Source organism: Typopeltis vanoorti, chromosome 1 (genome assembly GCF_054136105.1).
Source record: "Typopeltis vanoorti isolate ZY-2024b chromosome 1, IOZ_Tvanoo_1.0, whole genome shotgun sequence".
Lineage (NCBI taxonomy): Eukaryota > Metazoa > Arthropoda > Arachnida > Uropygi > Thelyphonidae > Typopeltis > Typopeltis vanoorti.
Genome location: NC_143549.1, coordinates 71,501,819 through 71,521,711, shown reverse-complemented (window position 1 = coordinate 71,521,711; position 19,893 = coordinate 71,501,819). Strand labels below are relative to the sequence as shown.

Here is a 19,893-nt window from a genome sequence, read left to right as displayed (position 1 = left end):
CTTTACTATTATCTAAAAAACGTTCTACCAGGTCTTCATAAGAGGAAATCACCTGGGTCTGAGTTCTTAACATTCTCATACCAAGCGTTTCCCATAGGGAATGCAAACAAAGCTTAGCAAGTGAACGTTTACCAGGATTTTTACTAATGTGTTCACTATTTAACCTAACACCTTCCCTTAGCAAAAACTCATCCAGATAAGACTGTCGGTTCAGGCCATCCAGATGCTTCCTGTTTCAGCTTCAGAAGGGTATCAATGTAGTGAGCAAAGAAGTTTTCTTCACCTTCAAATTTTTGAGAAAAATGCCACACCTCGTAAAATTCTATAGCTTTATAACCATGAGCATGTGCTAAATCTAATTCTGCAGTGCACCAATAACCTGTAGAAGATCGGTCCGTATGAGAGCATAATGGGGCCATTTCGGAAGCACACTTTCCACACAGGGGGAAGATTAATTTTTCATTAACTGTGATGCGCAAAACTGGTAAAAAGAGATTGGTAGGTGCTTCCACTTTTGCATGGCAAATACCAAAGTAAACCCCAGGAGAATAGTCGAAATTATCGAGAATAACTTCGGGATGCCCCATAGGAAATACCTGGTATTTCATTACCCATGGATAAAGGCTATTGAAGTCCAAATAGTGAATAACTTCCCCTTCTGACTGAATTTTGTGATACATTTTGTAGCAGTCGGTTCTGCTACCATGCAGAGTACTATGAAGTAAAATGGGATCTGGAATATTAAGATCAGCAATAAAGTTTTTCAAGGCTGTGTTTTCAGAAATTTCTGTATTAAATTGGCATTTCCAAATTGAGATTACATCAAATACTTTGCTACGAAAATAGTTTTTGTGACCCTTCATTTGCTCAAAAAGGGAAATCATGTCTGTGTTTCTGTATGGTTGGAATGTACTTGGTCTGTAGCATTTTTGACATCCATGGTAGAAGCAACCATAATATTCATATAAAAAGCTTCCACATTTCCCATTGACAAAATAAGGTCCAATGCAGACTTCTCCCCCACAGAACGTGCATGTTGTATGGTTGTGTTGTTCTGGCCATTTGAGCCAAGTCAAAGCCTTTTGACTTTGCACATTTTCCCCTATGTAACTCCAAGCAGGAAGTATGGCCAAAGTGTTAGGTTTCAAATCATTTTGGAGAAATACTCTCAAACATACTCCTGAAATTGTAATGTCATGGAGAAAGGGGTCAGTCTGGGTGACCTGTATGAAGAGAGTGCGAAAAGTAACTGTCACACAAAACATGCATGTCATCTTTCGTATAATCTAAAAGTTCCTCTTTCAGACAGTATTCAGTGTCTAGCTGATTTTTGTACCAAGTCTCAAACTCTGTACGAGTTTCTTTGTTCATAAATTCCAGCTGAAAATATGATTTTTTGGGGACGACTCCACAATAATCCAGAGAATGATCTGTGAAACTTATGAGGAAAGAAACCCTTATGAACTTCTAGAAGATCGAACATGGCTGGTAGTTTCCTAAGAGTGACACTAATGTATGAAAAACTGCCAAGAAATATGATGTTTAAAGGGTCATAATAGATAGCAAGTATCTTTGATCCGTCAAACACTACACAGGGCTGGAAATTTTTTGAAAAAAAAAAGATATTCCAAAATAAAATACCCGTCAAACCACGAAAATTGTGTGCAATCACAAGAATATTTTTGTATTTTGGTTCGACAGTCCGAAGGATCTTACCATCTCGATCCCTTTTCATGATATTCTTGACAGAAAACAGCTCATCTAGGAATTGACCCACACAGTTTTCATCCCAGAACTTGCATTCGTGACTACCAAAATCAGCTATACATAAAACAGGAACATGTCGATGATTTTTAGCAATAGTTTCTGTGTCAAAAAAAACCCCATAGAAATTTGCTTATTTTAGACCTCCGATTTTTGCACAAAACACATCTGTTTTGGGTGAACTAATTTGCAGTGGTGGCAGAAATTTTCAGGTAGACAGACATGGCTTTTTTCTGTAGAGAAAGTAGCCAAACATTGTCTGCAATGATGGAGTTTTGAACAAATGTTATTTTGTATTTGCAAATTCAGACAATCGTTGTCGTAGAAAAATCGATTGCATGATGCACACAAAAGAAGGTTCTGCACGCTATGATTGGCGTTCATGCGGCAGCAGATGCACACATTTTTACATCTATACATTTGCAATTTGATAGAAGTGCTGAATGTCCGAAAACAAGTGGGGCAATAATAGATACCCCCAAAGAGAGCTGCCACACTATGCACTATATCATAATGAGATCAGTGATATAAAAGACAGATCCGTTGACTTGCATTTGACCTCTGAAACACCACAGAAAAATCAACATCTGCCAAAAAAATTACAATTTGGTATTCCAGAGTCAAGTGTTTTTGAAAGAGAGCTGCTTCTGGAATACTGCAAGTGAGCAGAACCCCCTACAATTTTGTGGAGAGTTAAAGCCCTCTTTGTTTGTAACTTTTTACAATCTAAACGCACTTGTCTGTATGTTGCAACATCATCAGTGTGTGAAGAAACACCCAGAACAAGTGCACGGGCCATGCAAAGATTGTCTTTGCTGTTAATTTCCTCAACAGCTCTTTTGATTTTCATAAATTCATCCAGGGCTAAGCAGCATTCTTCTTTTAACATTTGTTCTTCCACCACCTTGTTACAGATGTTAATCAGTATGACATCGATAACAAGATCATTTGCCAAAAGAAACTCACGTTTCAATTGGATGACAGCATAAAAAGCATCAACTATCCTTTGGATAGTTAGCTCAGAAAGCAACATGAATGGTAAGTTAATGTTGTTTTCTAAACTGGATGCATTAATGCCCAACCAAATGTGAGAAAAAGTTCCTAAACTCGATAAATGCTGAATGATCTCATTAAGCATATCTTGAAACATTTCAAAAAACACTCTGGTCGGTGGAGTTCAAGATCACGAAATCTAACTTGGTACTCCATTTGATGAGTTTGATATTTGATAGAGAACCATGACCTGCCCACCGAAACAATATAAAAATCCCTGTAGAGTGAGGGGTTAATAGTAGAAGTAGAGACTTTAATTTCACATCCAGAAACTGAATGTAAATTATATAAATTTTTTTGGGGGGCTCGCGACTTCCTCCAGCCACACCAGCGATTGTTTCATGAGGATTAACATCACATCCTGTGCTTTCTTCATTTTCTCTTGTTAAATCAATCAACCTCTACAAAAATGGGGTGATGATTAAAAACGTTCCCATCACCATCAACAAAACGAATAATGTATGATCACTATTAAAAAAAACATGTTGTGAAAGGAAACATAGTGAAAGGATCACTATGTGATCCTTTCACTAACACAATTTTACTATATATCAACCTTCAAAATTTTCCCCAAAACCCTAACAGTCAAAAAAAATAAATAAAAAAAAATGCCTTATGGACATTTCAGTAAACATAAAACAGTTTGAAGTATTTTCATGAAATGTTACTCATCATAATGTGTTTTGCAATTTTGACACTACTCAATGATTTCACTAACACAATGTTACTAAATAACCAAACTCAATATCTTTTCCCGATCAAAAAAAAAAATATATATATATATATATACAGTGGTATCTCGCTAATCTGAACCTCTTTAGTCCCAACCCTCCAGTAATCTGAACTGCGGTTTGAAAGGAAAAAAAGTGTTATTTATTACGTATTATTATTTTGTGTACTATTATTTTTATTTAATAATTATTATTTTAACTATTATTATTTATTTTATTATTATTACAGTACAGTATTTTTTCGTACTGTCGATTGTACGGTTATACTGGAGGCCTATTTTGATGTATTATGTGTTCATGTTTGCTTTTTTTTATACTGTACGTACATACTGTATTGTCGGCATGAATCACAAATATACACAAAAAGAGGAAATTCAAAACGTGCATAATTTGGTTAAAAATATAAATTCAGATGATGAAATTTCACAAACAGATGTTACAGAATGGATTGCAGTTAGAACCGAAAGTGAAATCGAAATCAAATCAGATGCTTAAATTGTAAATATGATGCTACATATTTATGGTATATTATTATGTAGAATCATCGTCATCATCATCTTCTAATGAATTAGAAGACGATGATAACGATAAAGAACTCGAAGAAAAAAAAAGTAAAACATGAAGAGGTACCTGACAGTTTTAATATGTGTATAAAATGTGCTAAGGCAGAATGATATACTATTCCACAAAATTTTGTTGCTAATGCAGCTCTGAGAAGAAGCATTCGAAAAAAAGTTTAGCTTCGAAGAAACAAAAGAAAATCAGTGACAAAGAAATAAAAACCTTTTTTTGTGTTATTTTGTGAAACTTTTTTGTGTTGTGTACAAGAAAGTGATATTTTTATGCAAATTAAGTTACGCTGAACTATGCAATTTTATTAAATCAGTGTTCTGTATTATTTTTTGTTTTACAGTATTTTTTTCATACTGTCAATTGTATGGTTATACTGGAGGTCTATTTTGATGTATTGTGTGTTCACGTTTGCTTTTTTTATACTGTACAGTATGTACTGTATTGTCGGCATGAATCACAAATATACACAAGAGGAAATTCAAAACGTGCATAATTTAATTTAAAAATATAAATCCAGATGATGAAATTTCACAAACAGATGTTATGGAATGGATTACATTTAGAACCGAAAGTGAAATCAGTTCTACCTGTAATCTACTGTAACAGTAGATTACTGTACTGTAATCTACTGTTACAGTGCAGTAGCTTTTTTTCTATCAGTTTCTATCATTGACGTACCATTAGAATCTGATTATTTTTGTCTTCAACGCTACTTATTGTTATTTCTCTCTGGGAGAAATTTGCTAATCCGAACGAGCACGGTTTTCATTAGTTCGGATTAGCGAGATACCACTGTATATGAAAATGAATTTTTCACTTGGGGATATTGTATATTAGGATAATCAAGTAATTTTACTCCTAATCCCAAGTAAGCAAACAGTTAAGTTTGCACCTGAAACGTAGTTCAAGTTTAAAGATGGTACAATACCAGGGAAACTCATTGTAAAGGTGGATAAAGATCTGATCACTATTCTTAGTATTTCCCATAATGTAAAGCACATCTCACTAGAAGATGTATACTGCAATGCATTATGGGTGGGGTCACTACCCAGACCAGTTTCAATCTTTTTTTGAGGACTCCTCAGTGAGTAGCTAGACCCTAAATACCAAGGTTTTAGTAATACAGATCCTTATCAACTTTACCTATACAAGTTGCTATAAGGTGTTTTTATTTTTAATAAAAATCTCTGGAGAATATATAGATGAAAATGAAATTTTAACTTGGGGATATTGTATATTAGGATAACCAAGTAATTTTATAAGGTTGGTTATAAAATTACTTGGTTAAAAAAATAAAATATATATATATACATGTATATATATATATATATAATGACTTATGGGATTTCACTTAACACAAAACAGATTGGAAATCATGAACATGATTTTTCATTTTCCATTGCAAAAACCACCACCTTATAACTTTATAGACAAAATTCGCTAATGTAGTCACTAAAAATTCAACTAATGCTCAATTTTCAAATGACGTTGCTATAAAATGACATAAATTAACTTACCTTTTTTCCAGAAAAACTCATTTTGGAACTACTAACTTCTGAATGCATACAAATATTACAAATACTAGAAAGACAAATGGAAGCAGCCACCCATTAGTCTATAAAAATCAGGACTGATGGAAAACCAATAACGACAACATGTGACATTGAATAACTTAGTTCTCATCGATCACATGAGGTTAAATTGCAAACCTTTGCTACCAAACAGTAGTGCAATCAATTCCTGTATCACCTCGAAACAATTAGTCACAACAGAAAACATGAGTAATACACAATCCTGGGAAAATTCACCTTGGAAGAAACTGCAATACATCTATGAAAGGAAATGATTCGAATAAGTTAGTTCTCATCATCACATGAGGTCAACTGCAAACCTTTGCTACCCAACAGTAGTGTAAACATTTAGTCACATCAGAAAGTGAGTAATACACAACCCTGGGAAAATTTTACCTTTGAAGAAAGTGCGATACATCTATGAAAAGAAATGATTATTTATTCTACAATGTCTACCTAACGTTCCCAATCTCTGAATGATGACTGCCCAGATATGAGTCACTCAGTCATCTACAAACAAGTCTAATGAAAATTAAGAGTGTGGGAAAATAATTCACACACAATTTATTTATTTAATTTACTCAGTTATTCTGGTTATAATATGTAGTTAACTGAATTTTAAAAGTAAAATACAAAATAACCAATCATTTGAAAAAAAAATATGCATTGAGAGATGGGAAATTACCAATCGCTGGTGGATATACAGGGTGTCCCAAAATTCACGCAAGAAGTAATTTTGATAGAAAACACAGTTTTTTAATTAAAAATTGTAATTTCTTATTGATTCATAAAGTATACAGTATAGGGTTACGCATGGAATAACATATCAGGTAAATGGCCTCCACGGTTTTGCTGGCACATACGCACTCTTTTGTCGAAATTTTCCATGACTGTTTTGCATAAATGTGTCTGCATTTCGTTGATACAGCGCTCAATTTCCTCCTTCTAGGCATGGGTAGTCATGGGCTTGTTGGCATAAACCTTAGACTTCAAAAAACCCCAAAGAAAAAAGTCCAATGGCGTTAAGTCACATGATCTGGGCAGCTAATTCTGATCACCAAAACGGGAAATTACATGACCAGGAAATGACTCATGCAGTAATTGAATTGTTTCTCGAGCTGTATGGCATATGGCACCATCGTGTTGAAACCACATGCTGTCCACATCCATATCTTGCAATTTAGTCACAAAAAAAATCAGGATTATCATGTCGTGATAGCGAGCACCATTAACTGTTATTGCCTTACCAGCCACATTTTCGAAGAAGAATGGACCGATGATGCCTCCAGCCCAAAATCCACACCAAATAGTGACACGTTGTGGATGCATTTGTTTCTCAACAATCACTCGTGGATTTTCTGAACTCCAAATCGGACCATTTTGCCGATTAACGAAGCCATCAAGATGAAAATGAGCATCATTGCTGAAGATGATTTTGTTCGAAAAAACCTTCATTATTTTTAAAATATTGCTCAACAATGAAAATATGTTGTTCTTATATGTAGCGCTCCATTTTTAATAACCCTGAACTGTCAGCTGTCACGCTGTCTTTTTTTTCTCGTTGGCAACACTTTACCCCACAAATGGCGCTAAATTTAAATCTTGCGTGAATTTTGGGACACCCTGTATTAGTCAGGAAAAGACAGTTTGAGGTTACACTAACCACCTTGGGAATAAAACATAGTATAACTCAATGCTAAGGAATTAATGGTGTACTAAATGGACAGAAAACTTAAGGAACAAAAGTCAAATAGTTTTTCAGGTTATTACAGAAATTTCGTTCTTTCAAGATTGTGTTTTTGTGTGTTGTGGTGTGGATAAATATTCAACTATTTTGGAATATCTATTTGTTAAGAAGAATCATTCTGGAAACATTGTAAGTAAATTTAAATTATCATTAGAATTTCTAGACTACATACAAAAAAGTTATTTTAACCTTTTAAAGGCTCCGTTTATTTTTAAAATACCGTTTGGTTTTTTATCTTCATGTAAACTAAAAAAAAACACCATTACCCACACATTTGTAAACAAGATAACGTTAATTTGAAAAAGAGGTTGTCATTTGCCAATAATCTTTTGGTAATGTCTTCTCCAACTGATAATGAAAATTTTGAAGCAAAAAACGTGTATGTTTGAGTGACATCACCATATAGTTAAATTATTCAGAAAAACTCGAAACACTGTCGTCACTAGACTCTACTCTACTCTAAGAATTCTCACCCTTTAACAGGAAAGAAATACCCCAAAATGTATTGGAAAATTAGTACAGCCATCTATAGACAACCAAACACAAAACATGATGACAATGACAGATGAGTGTCACCCTGGGAAAATTCCAAGATATCTTATCTCAAAAACATAGCCCACAATTCCATAGCCAAACCACATATCACAGAGAGACATATGTTCCCCAGAAATTTCCAAACACATAACGTCACGATTCTTATCTCAAAATAACACCCTCAGTTCCATAAGCAAACCAAACACACCACATGATGTCCCTGAAAGACGAGGGGGCCAAGCGAAATTCCAAACATTCCAAACTCTTTAATAACACATCCACGTCACAATTCCTTATCTTATCTTGATCTTGTCACTAGTGTCCCACCAATCACGACACGATTCGTTATCCACTAATATATCTGCTTTTTCCATTCAAAAAATAACGTCAGTTATTTACAACTAACAAATGATATCACTTGTTTACAACTAACAAATGACATCACTTATATTCATTTGATAACAACAAACATTCATGTCACGATTCCTTATCTTATCTTGATCTTGATCTTGTCAGAAGTGCACCACCAATCACGACACGAATCCTTATCTCCAATCATCACCCATAATTCCATATGCGAACAAAACGAACAACGCGACGTCATTCACACATATGCCCCCCCCCCCTCAGGGAAATTCCTAACATTACAAACTCATGGCGTCACACACAATGACGTCATCAAATAAACAACCAATCACGTCACGATTCTTTATCTTCTCTTGATCTTGATCTTGTCACTAGTGGCACCCCTACTACTAGCACAGCCTTTTTCCCGTTATACTGTTGAGAGATCCCTTTGTGCGCGATTTGAAAATTTGAATATGTACTTACTTTCTACTCGAAATATTCAGTTATACAAATTACCACATGCTGGTTCATCTGAATTTGTGGTTGTCATCTTCAGAAATAGTGATCGTCCTTAGATTTTGGACACCAGTTTAGTAGCTTTCCAAGTGAAGTAGCCAGAATGAATGTAAAATTAAAATAATGAATTATATCCGGAAGAAAAAGATTATTTTAATAAATTAAAGTTTCAGAAATAGAGATATTGATGTAAAAAGGGAGGTGCATTAAAGCTAATCATCATATCGTTATTGTCTAAAACTAATTTAGGATTAAAGATTAGAAATGAGTAAAATTTTTAATATAAGAAGAATGACCTGTAAGTGGGGTTAAGGATTTTGCTAATTCTTTGGCTAACTTAAAAGAGGGAGAGTCAGTAGCATCTACTGTAGGACTGAGAGGGCTATTGGGTTTATGAAATTTTGGCAATCCGTATATGCAGGGTATGCGGGAACTAAATGGTGTGAGTTTTTTTAATTCTTATGACCCCTACCCAGCAGTGCCCATAGAGGTGCTCCTCATAGGACTTTAGGCTTTCAGTCTAATCTTTTCTCCATGGTGTTTGTGCAGAGTTGTGTGTTTTGACAAGTTTAATATTGTTTTCCTGGAGATGTCTCAGTGACTGAGACATCTAAATATAGGATAGATTAAACGTGTTTAAGTGCTGTATTTATTCCATTAAACCCCATAATGAGTTCAAGCCAGCACGTAAGTTTAAATAGGCGAGTGAAATGTCAACTACTGGAACAAACTCTAACTCAACTTCAGCTGAATTCAAGATAGGCACCATCAGCATAAGAAGTGCGAACAGAAAAGTAGAACTGACCAAAAAAAATTAGAGAAATCCCACATCGACTTAAGTGGTGTTACTAAAAGAAGACAAAAAAAAAACAGGTGAGGTTTTTCTATATGACAAAGTAAATGTTATATTTCAGGTAATAATCATCATGGAAAGGAAGGAATACTTATAGTATTCAAGAATAATCTTGAATGGCTGGCAATATTAAGTAGAATGAAGTGAGTAAACATCAAAATGGAGAACTAGACAATGACACTGTGGTTTCACAGAACATACTACTGAGGAAAAAGTGGAGGAATTTTTCAATTCAATTTAGTTCAGGACATTCATAAGTTTTTGCTAATACAAACAGAAAGATGTGCACAGATTAATATGAAAAGAAGACACGAGAAATAAAAGTTTCATTGACTATGTTGATAGCAATAAGTTCCCCCTGGTTCTAAATACAAGAGTACACAGGATATTTGAAATAGGAAGTGATCACCATTTTGATTTGAGTAGGATGAAACTGAATATCATATTGGAAAGAAAATCATGCACGAGATTTTTAAAAATAGTCAAAGTTGATGAACTTCCAGAGATGAATTGTAGGGATCAAATATTCAAGAAAAAAATGTATATATTTGATTCTATAGTTTGAAAGTAAGAATGAAATCTTGGATATCACTAGTGAATCAATGTTTCCTTCAGAGTCTATCCAAAATCTTGGACAGACTCTGAAGGAAACATTGATTCACTTAGAGAAGCATGTGAAGTTGTCTGCAAGGATAGAAAAATCAGAACTTTGTGGTAAAAAGAAGTCACTTAAAAGAAGAAGAAAGCATATTGAAAGTCCCTAGGAAGGAAGTCAGCATGTGCACCTGAGAGAATATAAAGAAAAATGTAAGAAAGGAAATAAGTAAAAGGAACTAAAGAAAAGTCACGGGAAGACTTCATTAAGAATATAGAAAATAAATACTAGGAAAGTGATAAAATGTTCCCAAGTGCTATTATTGAAAACAAAACAGGCATGGGTACTATAAAAGAAACCAGAGATGATACGAAAACTAAAGGTATTGTGAAGAAATTACTTGAAAAATTGCTAAATGAAACAAGAAGTAATAAAACAGTAGTAGAAAATATTCAAGAAGATTGCAATTAAAAGCACATAATCAATACTTGAAGTATAAAAAAATACTATTAAAAACCTGAAGAGTGGAAAGGTATCTAGAGTGCTTCTTCTTCTTCATGTAGCTTCCTCAATCAGAGGGTGCAGAACCATGTCCTTCCAGTTCTCTCTCTGTTGATGGCTTTCCTTTTTTGTTTCTGCATAGCCATATGATCCTGTACGTGATCTTATATCTTCAAATTATGTCCTTCGTTTTTTTGCCTTTGATCCTTTTCCGATAATTTTTCCATTTAACACTGTTAGTATATCCTCTGTCCTACTGAACCTCTCAGTACATGTCCTCTCACTCTCATCTTTCTCTGGATCATTTCCTGTAATAAAGATCTCTGTGTTCTCATTCTCTGTAGGAATCTGTATTTGTCACGTGTTCTGTCCATGAGATTTTCAGAGCTCTCATATAAAACCACACTTCAAAGGGGCCATTATCTGTTGCCTTACTCTCTTCTTGAATATCCAGGTCTCACTTCCATATGTGAAAACTGGCCACACTAATGTTCTTATGATTCTTGCTTTTTGCTTATTGATGTGGTTTTTAGCAGATGTTATGATAGCTGCTTGTAGTCTATTCCACTGAGAGGGTTCATTTTCGTTTTGCAACTGTGTAAACAGCAGTTCTGAAACATTGTCATTAAATTTTGATTTTACTATTGGATTTTCAACCATTTGCAGATCCCATTTTAGGGGTCGATTCTTTTAATTTTTATTGTTTTCAGGCGAATATTCCTCTTCATTAAGACCAGTCTGCGATCAGATCCACATTCAGCACTTGGCATCACCTTTGATTTCCGTACTCCATTGAAGTAACTTTTACTGACCACAATATAGTCTAATTGATTTTTGTATCTTCCATCTGGACTTTCCCATGTGTATCTTGCTGTTGATTTTTGCTCAAAATAAGTGTTAGTTATGATGATACTGTGCTTGTTACAGAAATCAATCAGTTTTTGTCCTCTCTCATTCCGTATTCCAAGTGCAAACGGACCCACGTGTTAGATGTTCTCTCAGACCCAACTTTTGCGTTCCAGAGTGCATATTATTATTATTATTATTATTATTATTATTATTATTATTATTATTAGAGAACTCAATGGAAGGTAGGAGCTCATTGAGGAAGGCTACATGAATTACACCAGCTGTTATACCTTTTCTTAAATTCATTCAAGTACTTGCACCTGTCACCTCAAAAGGTAAGCCATTCCATCACACTGCTTTATGAGAAAACTCTGGTTTTTACCCTATTGTTGACTGCATTCATTCTCAATTTCGAAGGATGTGCAATCATCCATTCATTTCTACAAAATGAAAAATTCCATCTACCGGTATTCTGTATGACCCTTTCGGAAGTTTGTATCATGTTAGCCCTCTTTCTCCTAGCCATTTCCTGCAGTCCACATATTTCCCGTCTTTCCTCATAATTTATATTCACATTCTCAGTATAACAACATTACACCTTCTCGACTGTATTTGCATCACCTTAACAATAGACAAGATCTGCACTGATAGTCGACATGTGCTCATATCATGGCACTATAAAGAAAAAAAAATGAATTCCTTACCCTTACAATTGCTGTTATCCTCTGGGTGTATTTGTAATCTTCGTTGTATCCGTATGTATATATCCATATGTATAAACAATTACTAAAGTTACCCAAAGGCTTCAATTTAACTTTCTGACATAGGATTGCTATGATATTCAGAGGGTTTGTGTTGTCTTTAGGTTTCTGCATAGTCTCTGATCAGAATTAACAGTTCGAAAGAGCTGCCATGCCAGCGAAGCCTAAATGTTCAGCTAACTCATGTAAATTGACTATTTGGGAAATCTTGATCAAGTATCTGAGAAAAAAACTATTTCAATACCAACTAGTTTCACCAACTTGAGCTGTTGGCATCTTCAGGGTACAGGACTGATGATAGGAACTAAAGCTAACAAAACATGTTACAGACAAGACATTAACAGAATTCTAATTATAAATTACAAAACAACACTGAACGTGTACAATACACTTGTGGCGCGTACATGATTTCACTTGTTGTTGTTTAGGAACGTTTTATAGTTGGTATTAAAGTTCATTTCTTGTGTGTTTAGAGATCTAATTAGGGACTTCCAGATCTCAGATAAGATTAAACCTTTGTTCCTATTAATATTTTATACAGAACGGGCGACTGTTGTGGCTTCTTTAAAAATACGAGAGCGGTAATCCTCTTCTATATAAGGAATACAACTTTTATCCCACTAAATGACATGCTTGGTTGTGGAGAAATGGGAAGATAAGCTTGATATATCTCGTCTGTTGTTTTTGACATATCCAATGTGTTCTCTCTGTCTTATCTCAAGGCTTCTTGAAGTTTGGCCGATGTAACTTAAACCGCACGAGCATGAGATATTGTAAACGCCAGCATATTTAAAGAAAGGATGGAAGTCTTTTGGAGATTTTAAGAGTTTTCGAATTGTATCTTTTGGTTTAAAGGTCACTCTTATTCTATGTGGTTTGAGGAGTTTAGCAACCTTGTTAGAGACTGTCCCCACGTATGGAATGACGATTGTGGTAATATACTGAGTGCCTTCTTGTTGTCTTTGTGGTGGATCAGAGAACTGAATCTTGTTAACAAGTCTCCGGGGATAGCCATTCAATATGAGGGCGAATATCAGTGTCAATATCCGCCCTCATATTGAATATAACTTTATATTCTTTATATTATAACTTTATATTATAACATGTATAACTTTAGTTGGATATCAGTGTCAATTCGTCTTGAAGATCTTTTTGATCTGTTGTATTCCAGACGGCTCCCTTCTTTAGCATATGTACAATGCTGAGTTTTTGAGAAATGTGGTGGGAGGAGCTGAAGTATAAATAACGTCCTGTATTCGTGGATTTTCTATAAACTGAGAGGTTCAAACGACCATTAGCTTCTTCTTAATTAGGATATCCAGAAATGGTAGTTGTTTTTCTTTTTCAAGGTCCAGAGTGAATTTGATTGAATGGTGAAAGGAGTTGATCTTATTTAGAAATTCAAATAAGTCATATTTTTTGTGGTTCCACACAATAAAGATATCATCTACATATCTCCTCCATATTGTGGGTTTGGGGTCTACTTGAGATAAAATTCTACTTTCAAGATCTTCCATGAAAAGATCGGCACAAGATGGTGAGAGGCGGCTGCCCATTGCCAAGCCAGTCAATTGCTGGTAAATGGTTTTCTTTCGTAAAAAATAGTTTGATGTTAGGCAATGACTGAACAGCGAAGCGATATCTTGTGAAAACAAAGTACCTAAAATGTTGATGACTTCTACCACAGGGATGTTTGTAAATAAAGATTGGACATCTAAGCTGGCCAGTAGATCGTTTTCGGAGATGGTTTTTAATTTCTCTACAAAATGTTGTGAGTTTCTAATATAAGTATCCGAATTATGGATATGTTGTTGTAGGAGTTTTGCGAGGTGCTTAGACAACAGATAGGCAGGAGAGTTGATACCGTCCACAATAGGGCGTAATGGAACTCCATCGTTGTGAATTTTAGAAACGCCATATAGTCTAGGAGTTAGATGATGCATCGACTTCAATTTTTTAATTAATTCTGTTGGCCAGTTAACCATGTGGGGTAATGTTGGTATCATTGTGATTTTTTAACGTTGGATCTGTTACTATTACACGGTAAACAGACATGTCTGACAGCAAATAGCTAAGTTTATCTTCGTAGTCTTTGGTGTTTAAGATCACTGTGCTGTTTCCTTTATCCGCTTTGAGTATAATGATATCTGTATTTTTCTTTAAATTAAGCATAGTTCTTTTTTTCCAGAGGGGTGAAGTTTGTGTTCGGAGTTTTTGAAGAAGAGAGAATGGTACTACTTTTTAATCTAAGGCCATTGGCTATGTGTTGAGGTAACAACGAGATTGCCTTATCTATATTACAAATGATATCCACTTTAGGTATGTGATCAGGTGTTATCGCAAAGTTGAAACCTTTTTTGAGAATAGCGATCTCTGGTTTAGTTAATACGTGATCCGATAAATTAAAAATAACTTTGTTGTCTGGCAGAGAAGGTTTAGACTTAATATGATTTGCATAAAGGTAGTTAAATTTTTTAATTTGGTTCCGTTTGCTTTTTGTAAAAGCTTTCTCATAGCTAATATTGATCATTCTGTCTAAACGTTTCCAAACATCTTGGTCTAAAATACTAGAGATATCCTCAAAGAAATTGTAACATTGTGAGTCTATTTTGCTTAAAGTCTATTTTAGTCTATTTTATCGGATCATGTATAAACTAAACCAGAGTTCGCTATTCTCAAAAAAATGTAAATGGTATTGTATTTTCAGGGAGGATAGAGGGAACAGGAGGTCGGGGTATTACAACCAACAAAATTAGAAGTTAAAGAAGATTTAAGGTCTGAGAGAGATGGTTCATCGAGGCTGTTTGGTGTGAGATAGAGGCAAATAGAACAATGGGTGTCTGCTGTAGACCAGGGGCACCACAGGAATATGTAGATGCCATGTATTAGCAGATTATTACAATTATTATGTGGGACTTCAACTATGCGGAAATCGATTGGAGGAAGGAAATTGGGTAAGATGGAAGTGGGATTTATACAGTTGCTAAGGTATAATTACATTAAACACATGTTATAGAAGGACAAGGGGTTTAATATAGTGTTGGATATATCAGATACATCAGGAGATATATCCATAATAAGGTAAACACTCTGACCCAGTTGGGGAGAGTGACCATGAGGTCTTCTAGAAATTGCCATACATGTAGCATTCTCTCCTCTCTCAAGAAGGGGTTTATGATCAACTATGAGGCTGGTGATTATGAGAGACTCAGGAGATTTGGAACAATGAGAAGCTACAAGGAAAGAATGTCGGTAGTGCATGGCAAGTGGTCAGAGATTGCTTGAGAGTAGTAGTAGTAGTATCAGACTGCATACCCAAGGTCAGGAGGATATACCAAGTTGGAATTAAATGGATGATTAGGGATATAAACTAAGAGCTGCAAAAAAGAAAACATTGTGGAGGAAATATAAAGAAAAAAAGCGATCAGCATACTCATGAGCAGTACAAAGTGCAAGCAAGAAGCGTGACTAGTATGATGGGAAGGCCAAATCAGACTTATGAGAAAGAATTAGCAAAACAGGCCAAAGTAAATCCAAAAGTTTTTTCTTTATGTAGCAAGTAAGAGGAAAAATTACTATGGTAGGATTACTTTAAACATTACTCAGTAACTGAGCCAAAAGAAATAGTTGAGTTGCTGAGTGATCATTTTACAATGGTTTATAATCCAGGTGGTGATTTTACAGTTGCTTATGATACAGAGATGCATATCAACATTGAGATAGATGAACAGGTGTTCAGCATATTAAAAAATATGAATAAGAACACAGCAGTCGGACTGAATGGCATATCAGTCTATGTATTACGTGAATGTGCAAGAAAACTGGCATTGTTTCTGACTAACTTGTTCATTCTAAGTCTCAGCTTTGGCTGGGTTCCAAGGGAGTGGAAAGAGGGTACGATAGTACCATTGAATAAAGGCGACTCCGAGACAGTGGTAGCAAACTACGGACCAATTAATATATCAGGAGTGGTTGTTAAAGTATTGGAAAAGTTGCTGAAAGATAAATATAACAGTGGGTGGGTAGGTATGCGATACTCTACAGTGGATATCATGGCTGGGTAAAGGGTAGGTCCTGTCTTAGTAACTTATTCACATTTTATAATAAAGTGACAATATAATTGAATAATGGCTAAACCATGTTACTGCTCGACTTTTCCAAGGCATTTGACAGAATACCACATGGAAAACTATTAAAAAGCTGGAGTAAAGGGAATAGGTATGAGGCTAATAGCATAGATAGGGGCTGGTTGATAGATAGACACCAGAGAGTAGTGTATGGTGGAGTGGAATCTTGGAGAATGATAGTGATTAGTGTAGTACCTCAGGGTTTGGTACTTGGACCACTTCTCTTTAATTTGTATATCAATTATATAGGGAAAGATTTAAAAGGGAATATTCAGTTGTTTGTTGATTATGCAAAACTGAAAAAGCAACAGTTGATAAACGTGGTGTAGATATCTTGCAGGATGACTTAAATAAATTGTCATTGTGGGTAAAGGATAATAATTATCAATGTAATGTTTCAAAAGGTAAGGTTATGCACTTCGGCTTGATAAGATTGCACGTGGTTTATCATATTGACGGTATTGGTTTGCAGGAAATTGATGAAGCTAGAGATTTGGGGATAATGGTGGACAAAGAGTTATGGTTCAGAGGGCATATTGCATAAGTTGGTAAAATAGCTCAAAGGATTATTTGGTTGTTGTAAAACATGCTAACAAGTAAATATAGGGAAGTTATTATCTCTCTTTATAAGTCTGTGATTCGGCCACATCTTGAATACTGCCACAGATTTGGTCAGCTGGGTTTCTTGGGGACCAGGAAGTGGTAGAGGAGATTCAAAGACGAGTGGCCAACATGGCGATAGGTTTGTGGAATACTCCCAATGAGGATAGTTACTAAGGGCCATCTTAATAACTTAGTTACCAGGGGCCATCCGTGTAAGAGTGTGATTAGTAGGAGTTTGCGGATCAGATTTTTTGCGTGGAGGGTAGTGAATAAGTGGAATGGATTGCCATAACCGGTTGTGAGTTCCATGACAGTGAATGGATTCAAGGAGAGGTATGATGGTTAATTTGGGTCTCCCACAACGTGTCTCCGGACTCCATGAAGATGCTGTAAAATAATAATAATAAAAATGATAAAAGGTAAGCATACAGATCCCTGACCAAAGCTTGTGTCTTTTATGTGGTGCAAACTTAAGGCAACTCCTGTGTCGACCGTTATATCATCATAAGCTCTCTGGTAAATTTGAAAACATTAATTTTTGTTTTCTGTGTTTGGCTATAAAATATGAAAGGATCCATAGTGTTCTCCATTTTTATATTAAAATTATAAAATTAAGAAAAATTAAAACTACAAAATAATTTTTAACATACAAACGAGTTATCAAAACTGATTGAAATTTAAAAATAAAATTGAAAAGTAATAACTTCACCGTACGTTACAGCATAAAAGTGTTGACCACTGGTATTTTTTTTAAACTAACGTACCATCTGATAAGGGGAATATTGTGAAAGAACCGACTCGGTGCAGCTAACTAACAAGAATATCTATTACGTGTGACTGTTTCGCTGTACTCGATTTATAGTCATTAGTCATATAATGGTATTACTGTGTTATAAATAGAAATACAGATATATGTATAAAATAATATTTTATTGCGACCATTAAATAGTTTCATTACTTCATAATAAACTTTTAACCATTGTCTATAATGTATATGATACAATACTCATTTTATTAAAATTAAAAATTATAATAAATTAGACACTTCTCTATATAGCACACTTGTGAATTTAAATTTATGAAAGGTCTCGAATCGCGAATGATTTTTCCCAGGACTCGAAACAAGAAAGATTAGAAAATTTCGTAGGGCAGAAAACCTGATAGACATCAAAATTATCAAAACTTTTTGCATTGACATTCGCCACATAAGTTGAACATATTATTCACAAATTTCACCTGAATTTTAAGCCTTTCTTATCATTACATCACTCGACCTATTTTTCTCCCCCAAAGATGGAATGTTTTTTAAGTCAATGAAGTGGAACGTGCACAACATCCTAAGAGAATCGATCACTTGTTTTGGGAGTAAGTTTCAATTTATACCTTCTATAATCACGGCATTATCATTTGAGATTTTGCCAAGAGACCGAAGGTATGAGAGTTGGTTATCAGGAAGCGTTATACATTTTGAAATCCTGGATTTCAATTTCAAATAAAGGTGGCAAAATATACACACTTCACAGATTTCCCACCCTTACTTCGTATCCTTATTAGTTTAGTCCAGTTTAAACATCCAACCATCCATTCTGAGGCCTCTCTTCTAATGTAACTTCTTGTTCGAGGTAAATTAGTGGTCTCTCTGCTTCATGCAATGTTTATGTACAATAGAACACTTATCTGCTTTAATTAGTTTTAACAAAACGATAATCTCTCATTTTTTTTATTTACTCTGACCTAATAATTTAGTTTGGTTGGCTAAAAAAAATCTATATTTTCTAATGAAGCACAAATAAAAAAAGTGTCCAAATAATGTTTGAGTTATTGCTCACGAAATGATCAAATAAAGTTTTCTGTCGGTCAGAGTTGTAAGTTGATTTTGTGAGTGGAAGTAAATTTAATTTTATGAATTACTAAAAATTGATAATACTACCTTAAAGAAAAATTACTAGTAATAGTAATTTTTCTCATTAAATTTTTAAAAAGAATTTAAATTTTAATTAAATGAGGATGTTTAAGTCGCCTTATGGAAATGGTCGTTGCATCTATAGTGGCCATCCACCAGACGAAAGACCGTTATAGCTTCAATTCTAGTCGCCTACCTTGACTTTTTTCTAGGCTTTTTTTCACCTGGTTCTCCTGTTAGTCCATCTTTAAAACAGGCAAGTAAGGTTTTTCCCCGGAACTCAAGAAAATTGACGTAAAGCCTTACACTATTTAGCCAATAATATATATAGTGTTAGAGTTAGGGATCGTAAGTTGGCGGCAACTGCCATATTCTACCCCCCCCACACACACACAGATATTAAAGCAATAATAGCCTTGGACTAGCTATCCATGTGGAGGTACTTATGTAGCGTCCTTCAGAAAGTTACGACTAACGTGGAAGTAAGGAGACGATCAGAGAGGATCATAAAAAATATATATATTTCATAATAACATCCTTCTATGATAAATCATAATTAATACAGAGACGTTTCATGCTCATACATTATAAACAAATTTTTTTTCTACTAAACTAACCAATGCCTTTAGGTTCTGAAAGTTAAATAGAGCTAAAAGGGCGTATACACTCTATATATTTCTCTATATACTTTACAGGGAAAAAGACATTAGTGGATTTATTGCTTTTTTCATCTATCCAATAAATAAAAAATAAAAATTGAAGTGATTGGACAAATTTTAGTAGAAATTCTAAATACGAAATGTCATTAATTTTTTCCCACCAAAGCGGAGTTAGTAGTGCTATTTCGAATCATAGTGTAATTTT

At 34.7% G+C, this 19,893-nt stretch overlaps 1 protein-coding gene across 1 annotated transcript in view; it reads left to right on the top strand.

Annotated features, from left to right (window-relative positions):
* The window catches only part of LOC150110080 (uncharacterized), a 143,474-nt gene extending 133,020 nt beyond the window's left edge, over positions 1-10,454 (top strand). The window contains exon 8 of the mRNA XM_090407740.1: positions 10,251-10,454. Coding sequence (XP_090263866.1) covers positions 10,251-10,454 — 204 coding nt within the window. The remainder of the gene's footprint in view (positions 1-10,250) is intronic.
* Positions 10,455-19,893: the final 9,439 nt, after the last annotated feature.